General features: G+C 51.0%; 1 protein-coding gene across 1 annotated transcript in view; it reads left to right on the top strand.

Moving 5' to 3' along the window:
* Nucleotides 1–14,205, top strand: part of CLCN5 (chloride voltage-gated channel 5) — a 103,406-nt gene that overhangs the window by 55,037 nt on the left and 34,164 nt on the right. The window contains 1 exon segment of the mRNA XM_020978935.2: nt 5,298–5,447. Within this exon segment, the coding sequence (XP_020834594.1) occupies nt 5,315–5,447 (133 nt within the window). The 5' untranslated portion in view covers nt 5,298–5,314.

Raw genomic sequence — 14,205 nt, 5'->3', positions numbered from 1 at the left:
GCTGAGGGAAATGCCAAGAAACAGCCTTGCCCTCGCAAAGTTTCTGTTCTTTGTGCCTAATGTGGTCATTTCTCCAAAACATCTCTTGAATATACCCCCTTGGTACAGGCCCTCATCTTCTCATGCCTAGACTATTGCAATGACTAGTGGGGGAGGAGGTTTCCCTGCCTCCAGTCTCTCCCCGCTTCAGTCTGTCCTCTATTCAGTCATCAAGGTGGTTTTCCTAAAGTTCCATCAGGTCACCCCACCCCGCTCAGTAAACTCTAGTGGCTCGCTGTGGCTTCCAGGAACAAATGTAAACACTTCTGGTTGGTATTTGCAGCTCATTCGTGCCTCCCTGGTCTTCTGCTTTCCTTGCGTTCACCTACTCTGTGGCCCAGCCATACCAGCCTTCATGCCCTTGCCCTGGCTGCTTGCCGTGCCTGGAGTTCTGCTCTTCCTGCTTACTTTGGTCCCTCTCAATCCCTGGCTTCCTTCAAAGCTCAGCCCCCGTCCCACCATCTGCAGAATCTGTTCTTCAGTCCTCTGGAGAGGTGCTTGTGCCTTCCTCTCTGACCTTCCTGTCTGTCGACTCTGTGTGGATCTTGTGTGGGCAGAATCATTTCCAGCTGGTCTCCCCCATTAGAAGGATCCCCCGTGATCATATGTCGTAGTCAGCCCTTCATTCCATCCTTGCTCCATTGATATCCTTTCTCTTTCCCTAATTTTCAGTCTCTCCCTGTCCATTGGCTCCTTCTATTCCCCCATCCAAAAAAACCAAAGAACCCTTCACTTGATCCTACTGTTCTCTCTGGTTGTCATTCTGTATCTGTCTTCCCTTTCACATCCCAGTTCCTTGGAAAAGTTCTTCAGGCTTCTTACTCCCACTTTTTCAAACACCTGCTCACTTCTCAGCCCCCCCCCCCATCTGGTTTCTACTCAGCTGCCACTAAAATCACTCTCTCCAAGGTCACCAGTGGTCACTTTGTTGCCAAAGCCAATTTTTCTCAGCCCTCATTTTTCTTGGCTTCTGTGAGGCCTTGAATACTGCCTCTATGAAGCCTTGAACACTACCTCCCTGGGATCCCTGAGGTCCCATGTGGACTACTCCCTCTTCCCTGCATTTTCCTGACACTGCTCTCTCCTGGTCCTCCTACCTATTCTTCTCTATCTCTCTTGCAGGATCACTGCCATGTTCTTCTCCACTCCCCAACATGGGGCTTTAGGAGGTGGGAAACAGTGGCCTGGGCCCTCTGCTTGTGCGCGCTCTCTCTCTCTCTCTCTCTCTCTCTCTCTCTCTCTCTCTCTCTCTCTCTCTCTCTCTCTCTCTCTCTCTCTCTCTCTCTCTCTCTCCCTCTCTCTCCCCTTCCCCCTGCCTCTCCCTCCCTCCACCCCTAAGCTCTTGGTGAACTCATCAGCTCCCATGCTAAGTTACTGTCTCTGGATTACAACCATGTCCAGGAGGCATCCCCAGTTTCCTCGTGTTAGAACAGCTCATGAGAAAGAAGTAGCCCTTTTGCAAGTTTGGTTTGCAAGATGAGCCACTTGCTCCTGAAACGGGGAGAAACACTGAAGGCCTTTACAAGCAATGTGGGTGGGCAAATGTGTGCCCTTCTTTAGAGACTGCCCAGAGGATCATGTTCAAACTCCATAACCCTGGTATTTAAGGCAGGAGGAAAGAAAGAGAAGAAAGAAAGAGAGGGAGACAGGGGGACAGAAACAGAGCGAGAGGATGAGAATGCTACTGTTGGCTAACCTGGTTCCTGGGTCCTCCTGAGTCAAGCTTTCACTGCCTACCTTCATCATTTTGTTTGAAGGGAGTTTCTAGACTAGCACAGAGAGCTACCTCACGTATAGCATTAAAGACACATTCCAGAGCCAAATGGCCATGATTTGGGGATTATCAAAGTTTCGACTTTCCCTTGATTCCCACGGATAATATGACCCAGGCTGTCCGGAATGATTCCCTGAAGGGAACACATGGCCAGTGGGTTTCTGGCTTCTTGCACAAAACTGAGATTAAGGCCTTTCCATTTATTTGCCCTTGGAAAAAATCCTCTGTTTTGACCTTGACCGATATCAACAAATAGGAGCATTTCCTTACACAGAGAACAAGGAAAACAGAATTGATTGCTCATAAACCCAGGAATGTCTTTTATGTCCAGCTTGGTTTTTTGAAGTTCTGGGCAGACTGAGCCGGCAGCAGGTCCCAGTGCCACCCTGCCCAGGGCATCATCTTCTGCTCTCTCCTGGGTGCTTGGGCTGCTCTTCTAGCAGGCTGCTGCTACTTTCTGAATTGATCTGTACTGGGCTGTGGCAGCAGACCCTATATTCTCTGAAGGCAAATCTGCACATGCCCAGATAAGTCAGTACAGGAGGAAGGGAGTATTAACAAGTGGGGGCATTCTGTCCTGGAGGAGGTGGCACATGAGGAAGAAGCTGAGGTAAGAGAGGGTACGTTGGAGGAATGAGGAGCAGCATGTGGAAGGGAGGCTGGGGGAATGGGGGGGGGATGGAGCTCTATTGAAGAAGGCCTTAAAAGCAGCTAGAGACCTTTATATTTTATCTTAGAGGCCCTACGGAGTCAGTGGAGATTTTTGAGCATGGAATGAGAGGGGCAAGACGATGATTTTTAGGTGTTTTCTTGATTTTGGTCCAGTCATCAACAAACATTGGTTGAGAGAGAGAGTGAGAGAGTGGGGGGAGGGATGGGGGTGGGGTAACTGGTCACAACCTGCTCAAACCCACCCTCCCTAGTAACAGAAGGCCTGTTCTGCTAGAGAGGCCCTGGCCACCTTCTTCTGGCTCCTCCAGATCCCAGCTGGGCCGTTCAGTGCACTTTCCCCAAAAGCTGATGTTCTACATGTGCTCACTTCCATCCGTAGTCATGGCGCACTCTGGCCAGCTTCTGCTTTCGTACTCAGCTCATCAAAGTCCTCCTTCCCTGCTCTCTGTTCATTGCCTTCATAAGCCACGGCTTGTTCCCTCCTCTCTCCCACTGGTTGATCTGGATGTGAGCAGTGCGAATGGCCTTCCTTCTCTTTTTGGTTGGGAGATAGCATGCTTGTTAAGTGCCCGGCTCCTGCCCAATGTGCTGGGCTGACTTGGGGCTTCTTTGGGGGGCCCAGGTTCTCTTTTCCAGTGTCCCTGATTGTCCCTGGTTCTCTTTGAAAAGTGACTGCTCATTGGCCAGTAGTGTCTGGGTGTTCTTGTGGCAGTCGGTACAGGGTTTGGGGCTTGGCTCTGGAACCTCCAAGCTGGATTAGGATGGGCTGAGGTGTGTTCAGCGTTTTTCATCAGGGCCTTTGGGGGCCTTTCTCTTGCTGCCTATTTGTTCCAACTCTGGGAAGTTTTCTTTTTCTAGTTTATCTGGGATGTCTGAAGGAATCCAGAGATTGTTGGATATAGATCTTTCACTGGAATCTACTTGTTTTCTAGCTAGGGGATGCCACAGCAGAGAGAACACTGGGCCTGAAGTCAGGAGTGGAACTATCATAATGACTAGCTTTGAGAACTTGAGCAAATCACTTTCCCACTGTCTGCCTCAGTTTCCTGAGCTGTAAAATGGGAATCATAATAGTACCAGGTGCTCCCAGGGTTGTTGTGAGGATTAAATGAGATCATATTTGTAAAGTGCTTAGCCCAGTGCCTGGCACATAGTAGGTGCTTAATCAATACTTGTCCCCTCCCTTCCAGTTATTTTGATAACTCCGTGATTGGGGGAAGAGGCATATCGTTTTAGTTCTTGCTATGCACAAATCTGTTTTCTGTTCTGCTTGCTTCTTTGGATTTGTGTGTGTGTGGGGGGGGTTTCAGTTGTCTTTTCTCCTTTATTTCCTTTTGATCTTTTGGTGGCTTCCTGCAGCAGCACAGATTGCACCCCCTGTATGTTTGCCCCATGGGTATACCTCTTCTTATCAATGTCTTCTCTGCCCGGGCCATACGAGCCCACCCCAAGTGTTGGGAGCCTTGCTCTACTCATTTCTCCATTGTGCAGGTACGTTGGGTGTCTGCTGGCTGGCTGTGGGGATCTCTCATTCTTTATAACATGACTGCATGACCAACCCATTGGAGAGGGCCTCGATTTGGCACGTCTTGCAGCCAGCTCCCATCCACCATGTGCCTCTACATTGCCCACTGGGCAGTCTTCACCTACAGTTCTACAGAGACTGGTATAGCCGCAACATTGCCAGAAGAGTATTGGTGTTAAAAAACCAGCCTTTGTTTCCTGGAAAATCTTGGGGTCTTTGAAAAAATTATGTCCTTTTGCCAAGACAGTTTGTTCAACCTCGTCTTCCTCATCCTGTCCAATTCTGAGCCCAGTTCATGGTCATTTTTCCGTGTGCTCAAAGCTGTCTGAGGTGTCCATCCAACTGCCTCGAGCCTGGACAATCGAGGTTCTTCATCCGCGTGAATGGTGAGGCTGAGCTGTGCAGTGTTTGTGGATGTCACTTAGGAAACTCCTAGCTGCCCTGCTCCTGGCACCGTGCCCTCTGTAGCCTGACCTTTGGGTATTCTCGTTTTGAGTCCCTTCCTCCACTTCTCCCCCCATGATTTTTTTACTCCCTTCAGACTCTTCTTTGGTTCGCCATGCTCATTATTGCTCAATTTCTCCTGGTGTGCCAGCCACTTCTCCATTGCCAGTTTTCCCGGACATGTCCCCGCTGTTTTGTTTTCCGTCCCTGTTGTTTGGGAGCATTTTCAGCCTTGCTTCTTCTCAGCCCTATCTGCACCACTCACTCCATCTTGACTCTGCCTTCTGCCTTTGAGGCTGGTCCGTGGCTACCTGGCTTCCCCAACATTTTTAACTGCGGCTTCCTTCCAATCTCTCTCCACACGTTCCTGTGTCATGGCAGTGAGTATTGGCATCTGCAAGGAGCAATGCCGTTTCTAGAGTATGGCCTCGGTGTTTATCTTAGATGAGTGCTTTGCTCTGGTGACGCTGTCTTTCAGCCTCTCCTCATTCGATCCTGCTGTCAGGACTGTCCGCTAAGGCCAGAGTCCACGTAGGGGAAAGTGGTGTGGGGCAGCAGCCAGGCAGTTTTCTCTCAGACCCCATGGTGGTTTTCCAGGAAAGGTGGAGGCATGGGGCTGCCCACTCCTGTTCTTGAGGTCTGTCCATCTACCCGGACTTGTGTTTTTTGTTCTAGGCAGATGTATCATTTGGGGCCATCCATGTGATTTGCCTGCTGGAGGCCCTACCTTGTCCTCATCGTCGTTGTGCTAAGACACTCAGTAGACCCACCAAGAAGGGGGAGGGTGGTACTGGAGGCCCTCCCTATCAGTCATCATCCTGTCTCGTCTCTGCCACCTTTCAGATTCTGAGAGCGACACCATGGACAACCCAGGCTTTCGGAGAGGGAGCTTCCACAGCAGCACCAGTGATGAAGATCTGGTGGAGATCTCGGGGGCCACCTTGGACTTCTCCATGACAGATGATGTCCCTCCACTTGACAGAGACCTGGGAGGTATGCCCAGTTCCAGATCCCTCTTCTTGCTTGTTTGCGTATCTTCCCTTCTCCCCCCCCCCCCCAGTAGACTGGGGACTCCTTGGGAGGACAGCCTTCTGTTGTTTTTTTCCTTTCTTTTTATCTCTGGCACTTAGTATGGTACCTGGCGCATAGTAGGGACTTAATGTTTATTGAGTAGCTACTGGGAACATCAAGGAGCTCCCATTCTGCCAGGACCAGAAGGGGCCTCCTTTGGGAGCAGCACCCTCTTGGAACCGTGAGATGACTCGTTGGAAAATGCCGATTTCCTTTTCTTTCCTGCTCCCAATGCTAGCTGGGCCCTGAGCTCCTTTCCAAATCTGGCTAATCACTTGCTTGACTGCTCCTTCCCATTCCCCAAGTATGCATGTGTCCACCAAGGCTCTGGCCTGAGCCCGCTTTGCTCTTCCTTCTTCTCTAGAGGCAGCTAGGGGGCGCCACAGTGCACAGAGCACTGGGCCTGGAGTCAGGGCAACCTGAGTTCAAATGTGGCCTCAGGCACTTACTGGCTGTGTGGCCCTGGGCAAGTCCCATTCTTTCTGTCTGCCTCCGTTTCCTCATCTGTAAAGTGGGGATAAGAATAGCACCTACCTTCCAGGGTTGTTGTGAGAATCAAACAAGAGAATTTTTCTAAAGTGCTGAGCACACAGTAGGTAGGTGCCTGAGAACTGTTTATTTCCTTGCCCTTCGCCCTTTCTTGACTCCCTGTCTTAGTGATCTCATCTGTTCCCATGGATTCAGTCGTCACTAAACTCTGTGTGACTCCCAGATGCATCTATCCAGGCCTTTTCCTCCAGTACAGTTCCGGCCATCAGTACACCTGCCTGCTGTCTGCTTCCACCTGGAATGAGCATGTTCTCTGACTCCCTCTTGCTCCCCCAAGCTTCCTTGTTTTTGATGAGCACATGCCCACTCACTCAGGCCCAAGGGAATCTCTGAATCCTGCTTGGCTCTTCCTTCTGCACCTCCCCAGCCCCCCACATTTTATCACCTACCAAACCAGTGGCTTCTGCCCTCCTGGTACCTCTGACTTCCATCCGCTTGTCTCCTTTACACAGCCACTGTGCTAGTGCAGGCCTTTCCCCACTTCTCCCTTGGTATGTCGTGTCAGCCTCCTGACTGACTTCCCTGCCTTCATGTTCCTTCCTCTTTACAACCCTTTCTCCATCTAGTTGCTGAAGTCACCTTTCTAAGGCCCAGGGATGGGGCGTTTCCTCCCCTTGGCTCAGATGCCTTCTGGGGCTCCCTAGGGCCCCTGGGGAAAAGCCCAGATTCCTTACCCACTTAACCTTTCCTGCCTTGCTGCACACTGGCCCCCTTCGCAAACTCTCCACCAGCCAAATTGCACTGCTAGCTCTGCTCAGACCTCACGATTCCTGCCTCCGTGCATTCACACAGTCTGTCTCCCTCCCAGGGCTGGCATGCATGCCCTCCCTATTCATCTGTGCTTCTTAGTATCCTCATCTCTCTTAATGGCTCAGCTCAGATGCTGCCTCCTACATGAGGCCTTCCTCGATCTCACCCCTTAGCCTCCCACTCTGTTAACCAGGGTTCTCTTCCTCCTAAGTGGCCTCATCTTTGTACATATTGTAACACCCCCAGTGAAATGTAAAATCCTTCAGCTCAGGGACGATTTGCTTCCTGTCCTTGCGTCCCCAGAACCTTCTATGCAGTAGGTGCTTAATAAAGTGTTTATTGAGGAGACAGTTTGAAAGGTAAAAGACAGAGTCCTATTAGGACATGTCGAGGAGGGCAGAAGAGGCACCATATTGCAAAATGCTGTTCTGCTGGCTGTTAGCAGCGGGGTTGGGAGGCAGGACACTCACTGCTTGGATGATACATCATGCACATGTGGCAGAAGTAAATGATTTGTTCTTGACAGAAACAATAATGTCGACAGTGTTCTATTGGAAGTGGCCGGCCCCAGGGGCCTCCAGATCCATCGGACAACCATTTGGTGGGATCGTTGCCAAAAAGATGATGTTAGAGGCCAGCGGGGCAGATTAGGGGACAGACCTTCTAAGTAGAGGCAGCCTTGGAGTCTCTCGGTTCAGGGGGACCTTGAGAGTCAGGGACAAAGAACAAGAAAAAGGCAAGGTCGGGGTGGGGGTGGTGAGCTCGGCAGGCTTTGGAGGAAGCCAAGATGATATGGTGAAAATGAGAGCAGAGAGGGCAAACTCTGCAGGGTTTGGCCTTCAATGATGCACTCATGTCCTTTTCTTTGCCTGGGACAGTGTCATATTAATATATGGTTTAATAGCTTGAGTGAATCAGTCATAACCATTCACTGTTCCTTGTCAAAGGCATTTATTGAAGCCCCACACCAGCAAGCCTGGAGCCTCTCCTAGTGACTTCTGGCTCGAGGCCACAGGAATTTGACCTGGGTGGGAAGCTGCTACACCTTAGCTGCTCATTTCCAGTAATCTTTTGGAGAAAGATTGGGACAGGTGGGAATTATCCACCTTTCAGTGCCTGGAGGGAGGACCACGTGCACCTAGAGATTGTGTTGTTGCTCGACTTCCTGCTTCTGGCAGGATTTCCTCCCGCTAACAGAGCCCCCAGTCTTTGGACCTGTCGGGACCTCCAGTACCAGACCAGGTAGCAGAGCACATACGGGCAATATGGCCCCACATTACACAGAGCCAGAGGAGCAATAAAGCGTCCCTTGTTTGCTGGCTGGCCCGGCGAGGTTGGCTTACGGAGAAGGAATAAATCTATCACCTAGAACCTGATTGGAAATGCATCGGAGGTGGTAGGATCAGAGTCTCCAGACTGGAAAGAATATAAGCAAAAAGAGCTGGGAAGAGGGGAAAAAAAGTAGGCAAGCAGCCCTGGAACTTAGCTGGGCTGTGTGTGAAGGGAAGCAGGAAGGTGTTTTTCAAAGCAGTTCAATATTTGGTGTCAAACCTGGAGTGTTTTGGTTACCATCCTCAGTCTATCACTTAGGTGTGGAACACCGTTGTTGTAAAAAGATTGCCGGATCCTCTTAGCCTCCAAAACAAGCTGGCTTATTCTTACAGGAACGAGGAAGAGGGGAGAGCTGGTTGGTTCTGCCTGGTTCAGTCTAGTCAGGGCCTAATGAAAGAGAAAATGGAAACTATGCCGGGCGGCCTCTGACGGAGACACCTTGGGACAGGGAGAAAAGGGATGCTGGCCCCTCTTCATCCCTGCTCCTCCCTGAGCTGAGCACTAGAGGGCGCCGCTGCCTCTAGCTACTGTTCCAGCTAGAAAGCCCTGGTAGCCCCGAGACCACTAAAGTTCTCCCAGCTGACAGCTGTCATGGTTTCCCATGAAATCAGGAAAACCATGGGCTTCGAGCCCACCGACAAGAGATCAGAATGGGTCACTGTCCAGTCTGATGTTTCCAGTGGCCATCCTATAAACGTCCCCTTGGCTTTTCAGTTACTGAAACCATTCTTGGGGCCCTTGGCCAGAGGAGAGCAAGATTTGGGTCTCTCAGGCCACGTCCTTGCTTATCTTCCACATCCAGTTCACATTAGAGCGCGGTCCCCTTGAGCGAAGGGACTGTCGTCCTCCATCTCTGCGTCCCTGCCTGGTGCAAGGTCTAGGTGCTTAATGACTGTTAGGCCTCCCAATGGCCCTGGTATGTGCATTGAGAGGAGCCCACATGAGCACTGTACTAGTTTGCCCCTGGGCCATTTCCCAGAGGATGCGCAAGGCAGGGTGGGGGTGTGGAGGAGGAGAGTGCCAGTTTGTCATCCCCTACCCCCACCCCCAACCCTGCTGCCAAAGGATCACCTCTAAGATGAGCCCTTCTTTCACGGAGGGAGGGAGAGCAGATTAGCCTGCTTCTGTCCCCAAACCTTCCAGATTCCTTGGGCTGTAGATCTCCAGGCATGGCTCCATAGCGGAAACCATTTTAGGTGGTAGCTGGCAGAGGGAAGACAGCTGATGCCTTTCAGGTGACAGTGACCCTGCAGCTAACCCAGAGAAGCTCCCAAGCCTAGGGCCTTGCTAGCTGATTGGACGGCTTTGTTGATGCATCATGTCTCACTTGCCTCTTACTCCATTATTTCATTGAAGCCCAGCTCAGAGAATCGCTACTCTTTCAAGTAAAGCCCCTTTAGTTTGAACCTTCTCAGGGAACTGGGCGCTGATGTTTACTGAACTGGACTCCATTGCTAGTGGAATGCTTCCGGGATTTCTTAAGGCAAAGTCCTCTCTGAATGACCGTGCCCCGCCTGGGTACCGCCTGCTTGACACTTGCTGCTCACTGACCTTGGTCACGATGTGGGTATGTTGTTTTTCCAGGACTTTTCCCTAGAATCAAAATCCCCTCGACCCCCCAGCTTGCTCCAATCACTTTGCATAGATGGCAGTGGCGAGTACAGAACTGACCCCATTGGGGTGATAGTTCAGGGGTTCCAAGATATTTCCCAGCTGAGTAATTGAGCTCCCTTGGAATATGGCTGAGAAGAAGCAATAGAAGCTGGCAACGAGGAAGGCCTGGGATGTTGCCTTTTATTTTGTGTTTTTTTGTTTTGTCTTGTTTTGTTTTTGGCTAGGCAGTGGGGTTAAGTGACTTGCCCAGGGTCACACAGCTAGTAAGTGTTATGTGTCTGAGGCTGGATTTGAACTCGGGTCCTCCTGAATTCAGGGCCGGTGCTCTATCCACTGTGCCACCTAGCTGCCCCGATGTTTCCTTTTCTGAAGAACTGAGTGTGATAGTTCTAAGGAATGTACAGCGTACCTCAGAAGCAGAGATGCCTTCTTTGGGAGGCACATGAGTGAAGATGGAAATGAGGGATAGGCAGCATTTCTTTTGTCAGAGTTTGAGAGCTCCTAGCTGTAAGAGCTTGAAGGGGAGGGGAGCAGGATGAAAGGATTGAACAAATCACCCCAGGAATTCATTCACTGACACAACTATGGCTCCCAAGTGGGGGTCTACACGGCTGTCTCCTTTTACAGGAGGGGAAACTGAGATGCTGAGATTTGAAAGGATTTGCTCAAGCTCACGTGCCTTGTGATCTGCCGGCTGGTTTTAGGAGGGACTGTTCCTTTGGGAGGCCAAGGCCAAATGCAGAATCCTGAATGTCCTACCTGAGGCATTGGTCCATCAGACTCTCTGAGACAGGGAGGCTTGCGCTGCAGTTTGCTCATCTGTCAAATGAAGAGATTGGAACAGAGAATCCTGGGGGCCTCTTTCAGGTCTGCATGGCCATGTGGTGCCAAGCCCAACCCCAACACCAGCTCTGCCTCTGCCCAGTTTGTTGCTGTGGGCCCCTTGGGCAGTCTTAGGAAGAAGCCTAGGGACAATACCCTCTGCTCAGAAGAAGCACATTTTTAAGTCATTGAAATAAACGCTAAGTTTCAATTAGAAGTTAGTGAAAATCAAGATGTAAATGTTTTTCCCCATCTAAGTTCATGGACTCTCAGAAATCTACCCGTGGACCCCAGGTTAAAAACCTCAGTTCTGTAGTAAAGCCAGGAAACCTTCCGTATGTCAAGTGAGGAACTTATCAACAGAAATAAGTGTGAGTAGGACCCTGGTAAGGGCAGCTACGTGACACAGTGGATAAAGTACCAGCCATGAAGTCAGGAGGACCTGAGTTCAAACTTGGGCTCAGACACGTCCTAGCTGTGTGACCCTGGGCAAGTCACTTAGCCCTGCTTGCCTCAGTTTCCTCCTCTGTAAAATGAGCTGGAGAAGGCAATGGCAAACCACTCCAGTATCTCTGCCAAGGAAACCCCGAATGGGGTCACAGAGAGTCAGACATGACCGAAAAACAACTTAACTTGGCAGCAGCAAGCCCCCTGATAAATAAGCGTCTTTATTGGTCTGTGCTCGGAATTATAGATGAATTGAGAAGTGCATGGGTGACTCTGGTGACTGGGTGAGAGGGGCTTGGGGTGCTGGATAGCAGCTAAGGAGAGTTATTAGACCTTGAGGCAGTGCAGTACAGTGGCCTGCTTTTGCTCTTTGATCTTTCTGAGCCTCAGTTGTCTCCCCTGTAAAAATGAGGGGCTTGGCAGAGGCAGTCTTTCAGGGCCTTGCCTGTCTGGCATTCAGGGTTCCCAGATCTGCTGGGGTCTAAGCTGAGCCTGGTGCCACTGGGCACAGGAGACCCCCACTTGGTAGCCATAGATGTGTCAGTGAATGAATTCCTGGGGTGATTTGTTCAATCCTTTCATCCTGCTCCCCTCCCCTGTCATCGCTTGTCTTGCAGGCCTCCAGGCTGATCTCCCAGAGTTTGGGCGGGGGGCAGGGTGGGGGACGACTGAGGTGAGCCTTCCCTTCCAGTCTCATGCACCCTTCAGTCTAGTCTGCTGCAAGGATTTGATGTGTTAGCATAATGAGAAATGGGTTAAATGCCTTTACTAGCTTCTGGGCCTTGTCATTTGAGCAGTTAGCTTCTAAAGAGCCATTGTGAAGTCTTTGGACTAGAATGGAACTTTCTGGTCAAGTTGCTCCAATATTGATTTTTCCTGGCCCCTTCACCGTATATTTTTCCTGGACTCAGCAAATGCAAATGAGCCTTTTCTGGTTTTTATTCCATCCTTCAGACCAAGATCCAAAGTTTCTGAAATGAAAGCATCTTTCTCTTAAGAACTTCAAGTCATTTCATATGCAAGCCCATGAAAGCTTTGCAGGTCCCCCCTCCAGGTTCCTTCCCCCTGTCCTACCACAAACACTTTTCCCCTTTTAATGGAGACACAGTGAGGAGCTCCTGCAAGCTTTTACCACAGCAGAGCTGCCTCAGCACTGGTAGGCGGGCAGACCATGTCCCCACTGGGGTCCTTAGCTGGGCTTTGGAGTGCTGAGAGCCAGGAGGAGGAGAGGGGGCTGCGTCCTGCTTTGTGTCTTGCCCCCTTGAGAGCACTGATGTGGCTAAGTCCGGGGAGGGGCACTGTCTTGGCTTTTCAGTGGGTTCCTGCCCTAGGAGAAGCCCAGCCTCCCCCAAGGCCCTTCAGTGAGGGAGGTGGCTGCCCCGCATGCTCCCGGGCGGCCTCTGGGACCACAATGGCAGCTGCTTGTGCCTGAGCTGTGTGTGCTGTGCTCCTCTATTAACTGATGAAAAGAAAACAGAATTCTTGGTTTATTCTTGGCAGAAGGGGTTATATTTTAGACATACATCTCCAAGCATTTACCACATAGCATGGGCTGTAAGCCGGCCCATTTGGGTTTTTTTTTTCCTTCATGAAAATTCTGGCTCTACCCTATATTCCCTGTATGGGCTGCCTGTCTTCCCACAGTTGTTCTCGGCAGCTGCTGATGGGTGGAGGTCAGCCCAGCCTCCTGGGACTGCTTCTCTGCCTCCCCGCGCACCACAGTAGATGCTAGCATCCTGCTTTAATGAGCTCCAGGGGCCCTGGTTGAGCTGGAAGCAGTAAGAAATTAGAGGGGGAGCAAAAAGGAGGAGTCATAGTGCCGAAGGTGTGGGGATTGCATTTGCTAGAAGCATATTTCAGTCTGATAGCAAATATTCTTAAAATTGGACGTTCCTGGTGCTGTGAGGGGGAGGGGCGAGGTGACTTTCGGGTTTGGCTTTGGCCTTGGTTGGTTTTGTGCGTCTGTTTGGGGCACCTCGAGAGGTGGTTGGGACTCCTCTTTCTGGGCCTGATCCTGGTCCAGTTAGGGAGCTGCCCCTGCAGCTGGAGGCTGCCTGCTCAGAGCATACACTCAGGGAGGCAGGCATCAGAGCAGCTGGTGTTGGCACAGAGACTTAGCCCTGTTGATGGCCGTTTGTGAGAGAAGGGGCTAAAAGAGGGCCCAGAAGCACCTGGGCTTTAGAGACAGACGAGTGTCCAGAAGGAACGAGTGATCTGGCCCAGCAGCTGGTAGATGGCCTTCCTTGTGGGCTTGTCCCTGGGCCCCACTCCTCCGAATGCCTCAGGCATCTGCCCGGGCCTCAGAGGGCCACACAACAGCCCTGAACAGCCCAGAGATCTGCTTTCTCCCCCTTGAGTGGTTACCTTTTCTCATCCATCTCTTGGGTGGTCTCATTTTCTCCTCCCTCCTTAGACTCTGTGACCTCCCAGATCCCAGGACACTCTCCGAAATCACACGGCTGTCTTTGCATCCCCAGCATACTGCCTGGCACACAGTAGGTGCTTAAGAAATGTTTGTTGAAAGGGTCTCTTCAGGGGGCAGCTGGGTGGCACAGTGGATAGAGCACCGGCCCTGGATTCAGGAGGACCTGAGTTCAAATCCGGCCTCAGACACATAGCACTTACTAGCTGTGTGACCCTGGGCAGGTCACTTAACCCCATTGCCTAAAATATCAACAACAACAAAAAAAGAAAGGGTCTCTTCTGCCTGACGACATGAATCAAGTTACCCTTCTTAAATGCCCGAGCCCAGTGAGAGCAGTTTCATTTGACTGCTGAGGGTGTCTGTGAAGTAGGGTTCCTGTGGCTGGTCAGCCCACTGTCTGTAGGGGTGGGGGGAACACACTTGTTATCTACACGTGGCTGATGCAGCGATTTCCATTAAGAGGAACATCGGCCTGGAGGATCGGAAGAGCGATTTTAAGGGAGGGTTTCCAGATTGGTGCAGGAGAATACAGACAATATTCTCAAATACTCATCCTGTCCCAGGAAGCCCACTTGGGTCCTGAAGGGATCTAGCTCTGTCCAGGATTGAAACCCAATGACACCAAAGATGAAGTGGCCCCTAGTGCCATGAATCAGCTCGTTAGTGACCTAGATTATCTTACTGAAGGGGCCAGAATTAGGTTAATGCTCATGTGCCAATGTCCCTGCCACATTTAGCTGG

This window comes from Phascolarctos cinereus, unplaced genomic scaffold (genome assembly GCF_003287225.1).
Source record: "Phascolarctos cinereus isolate Bilbo 61053 unplaced genomic scaffold, phaCin_HiC Scaffold_8;HRSCAF=390, whole genome shotgun sequence".
In the NCBI taxonomy this organism is placed as follows: Eukaryota; Metazoa; Chordata; class Mammalia; order Diprotodontia; family Phascolarctidae; genus Phascolarctos; species Phascolarctos cinereus.
The sequence above is the reverse complement of the archived record's forward strand: the minus strand, read 5'-3'. Positions and strand labels throughout refer to the sequence as shown.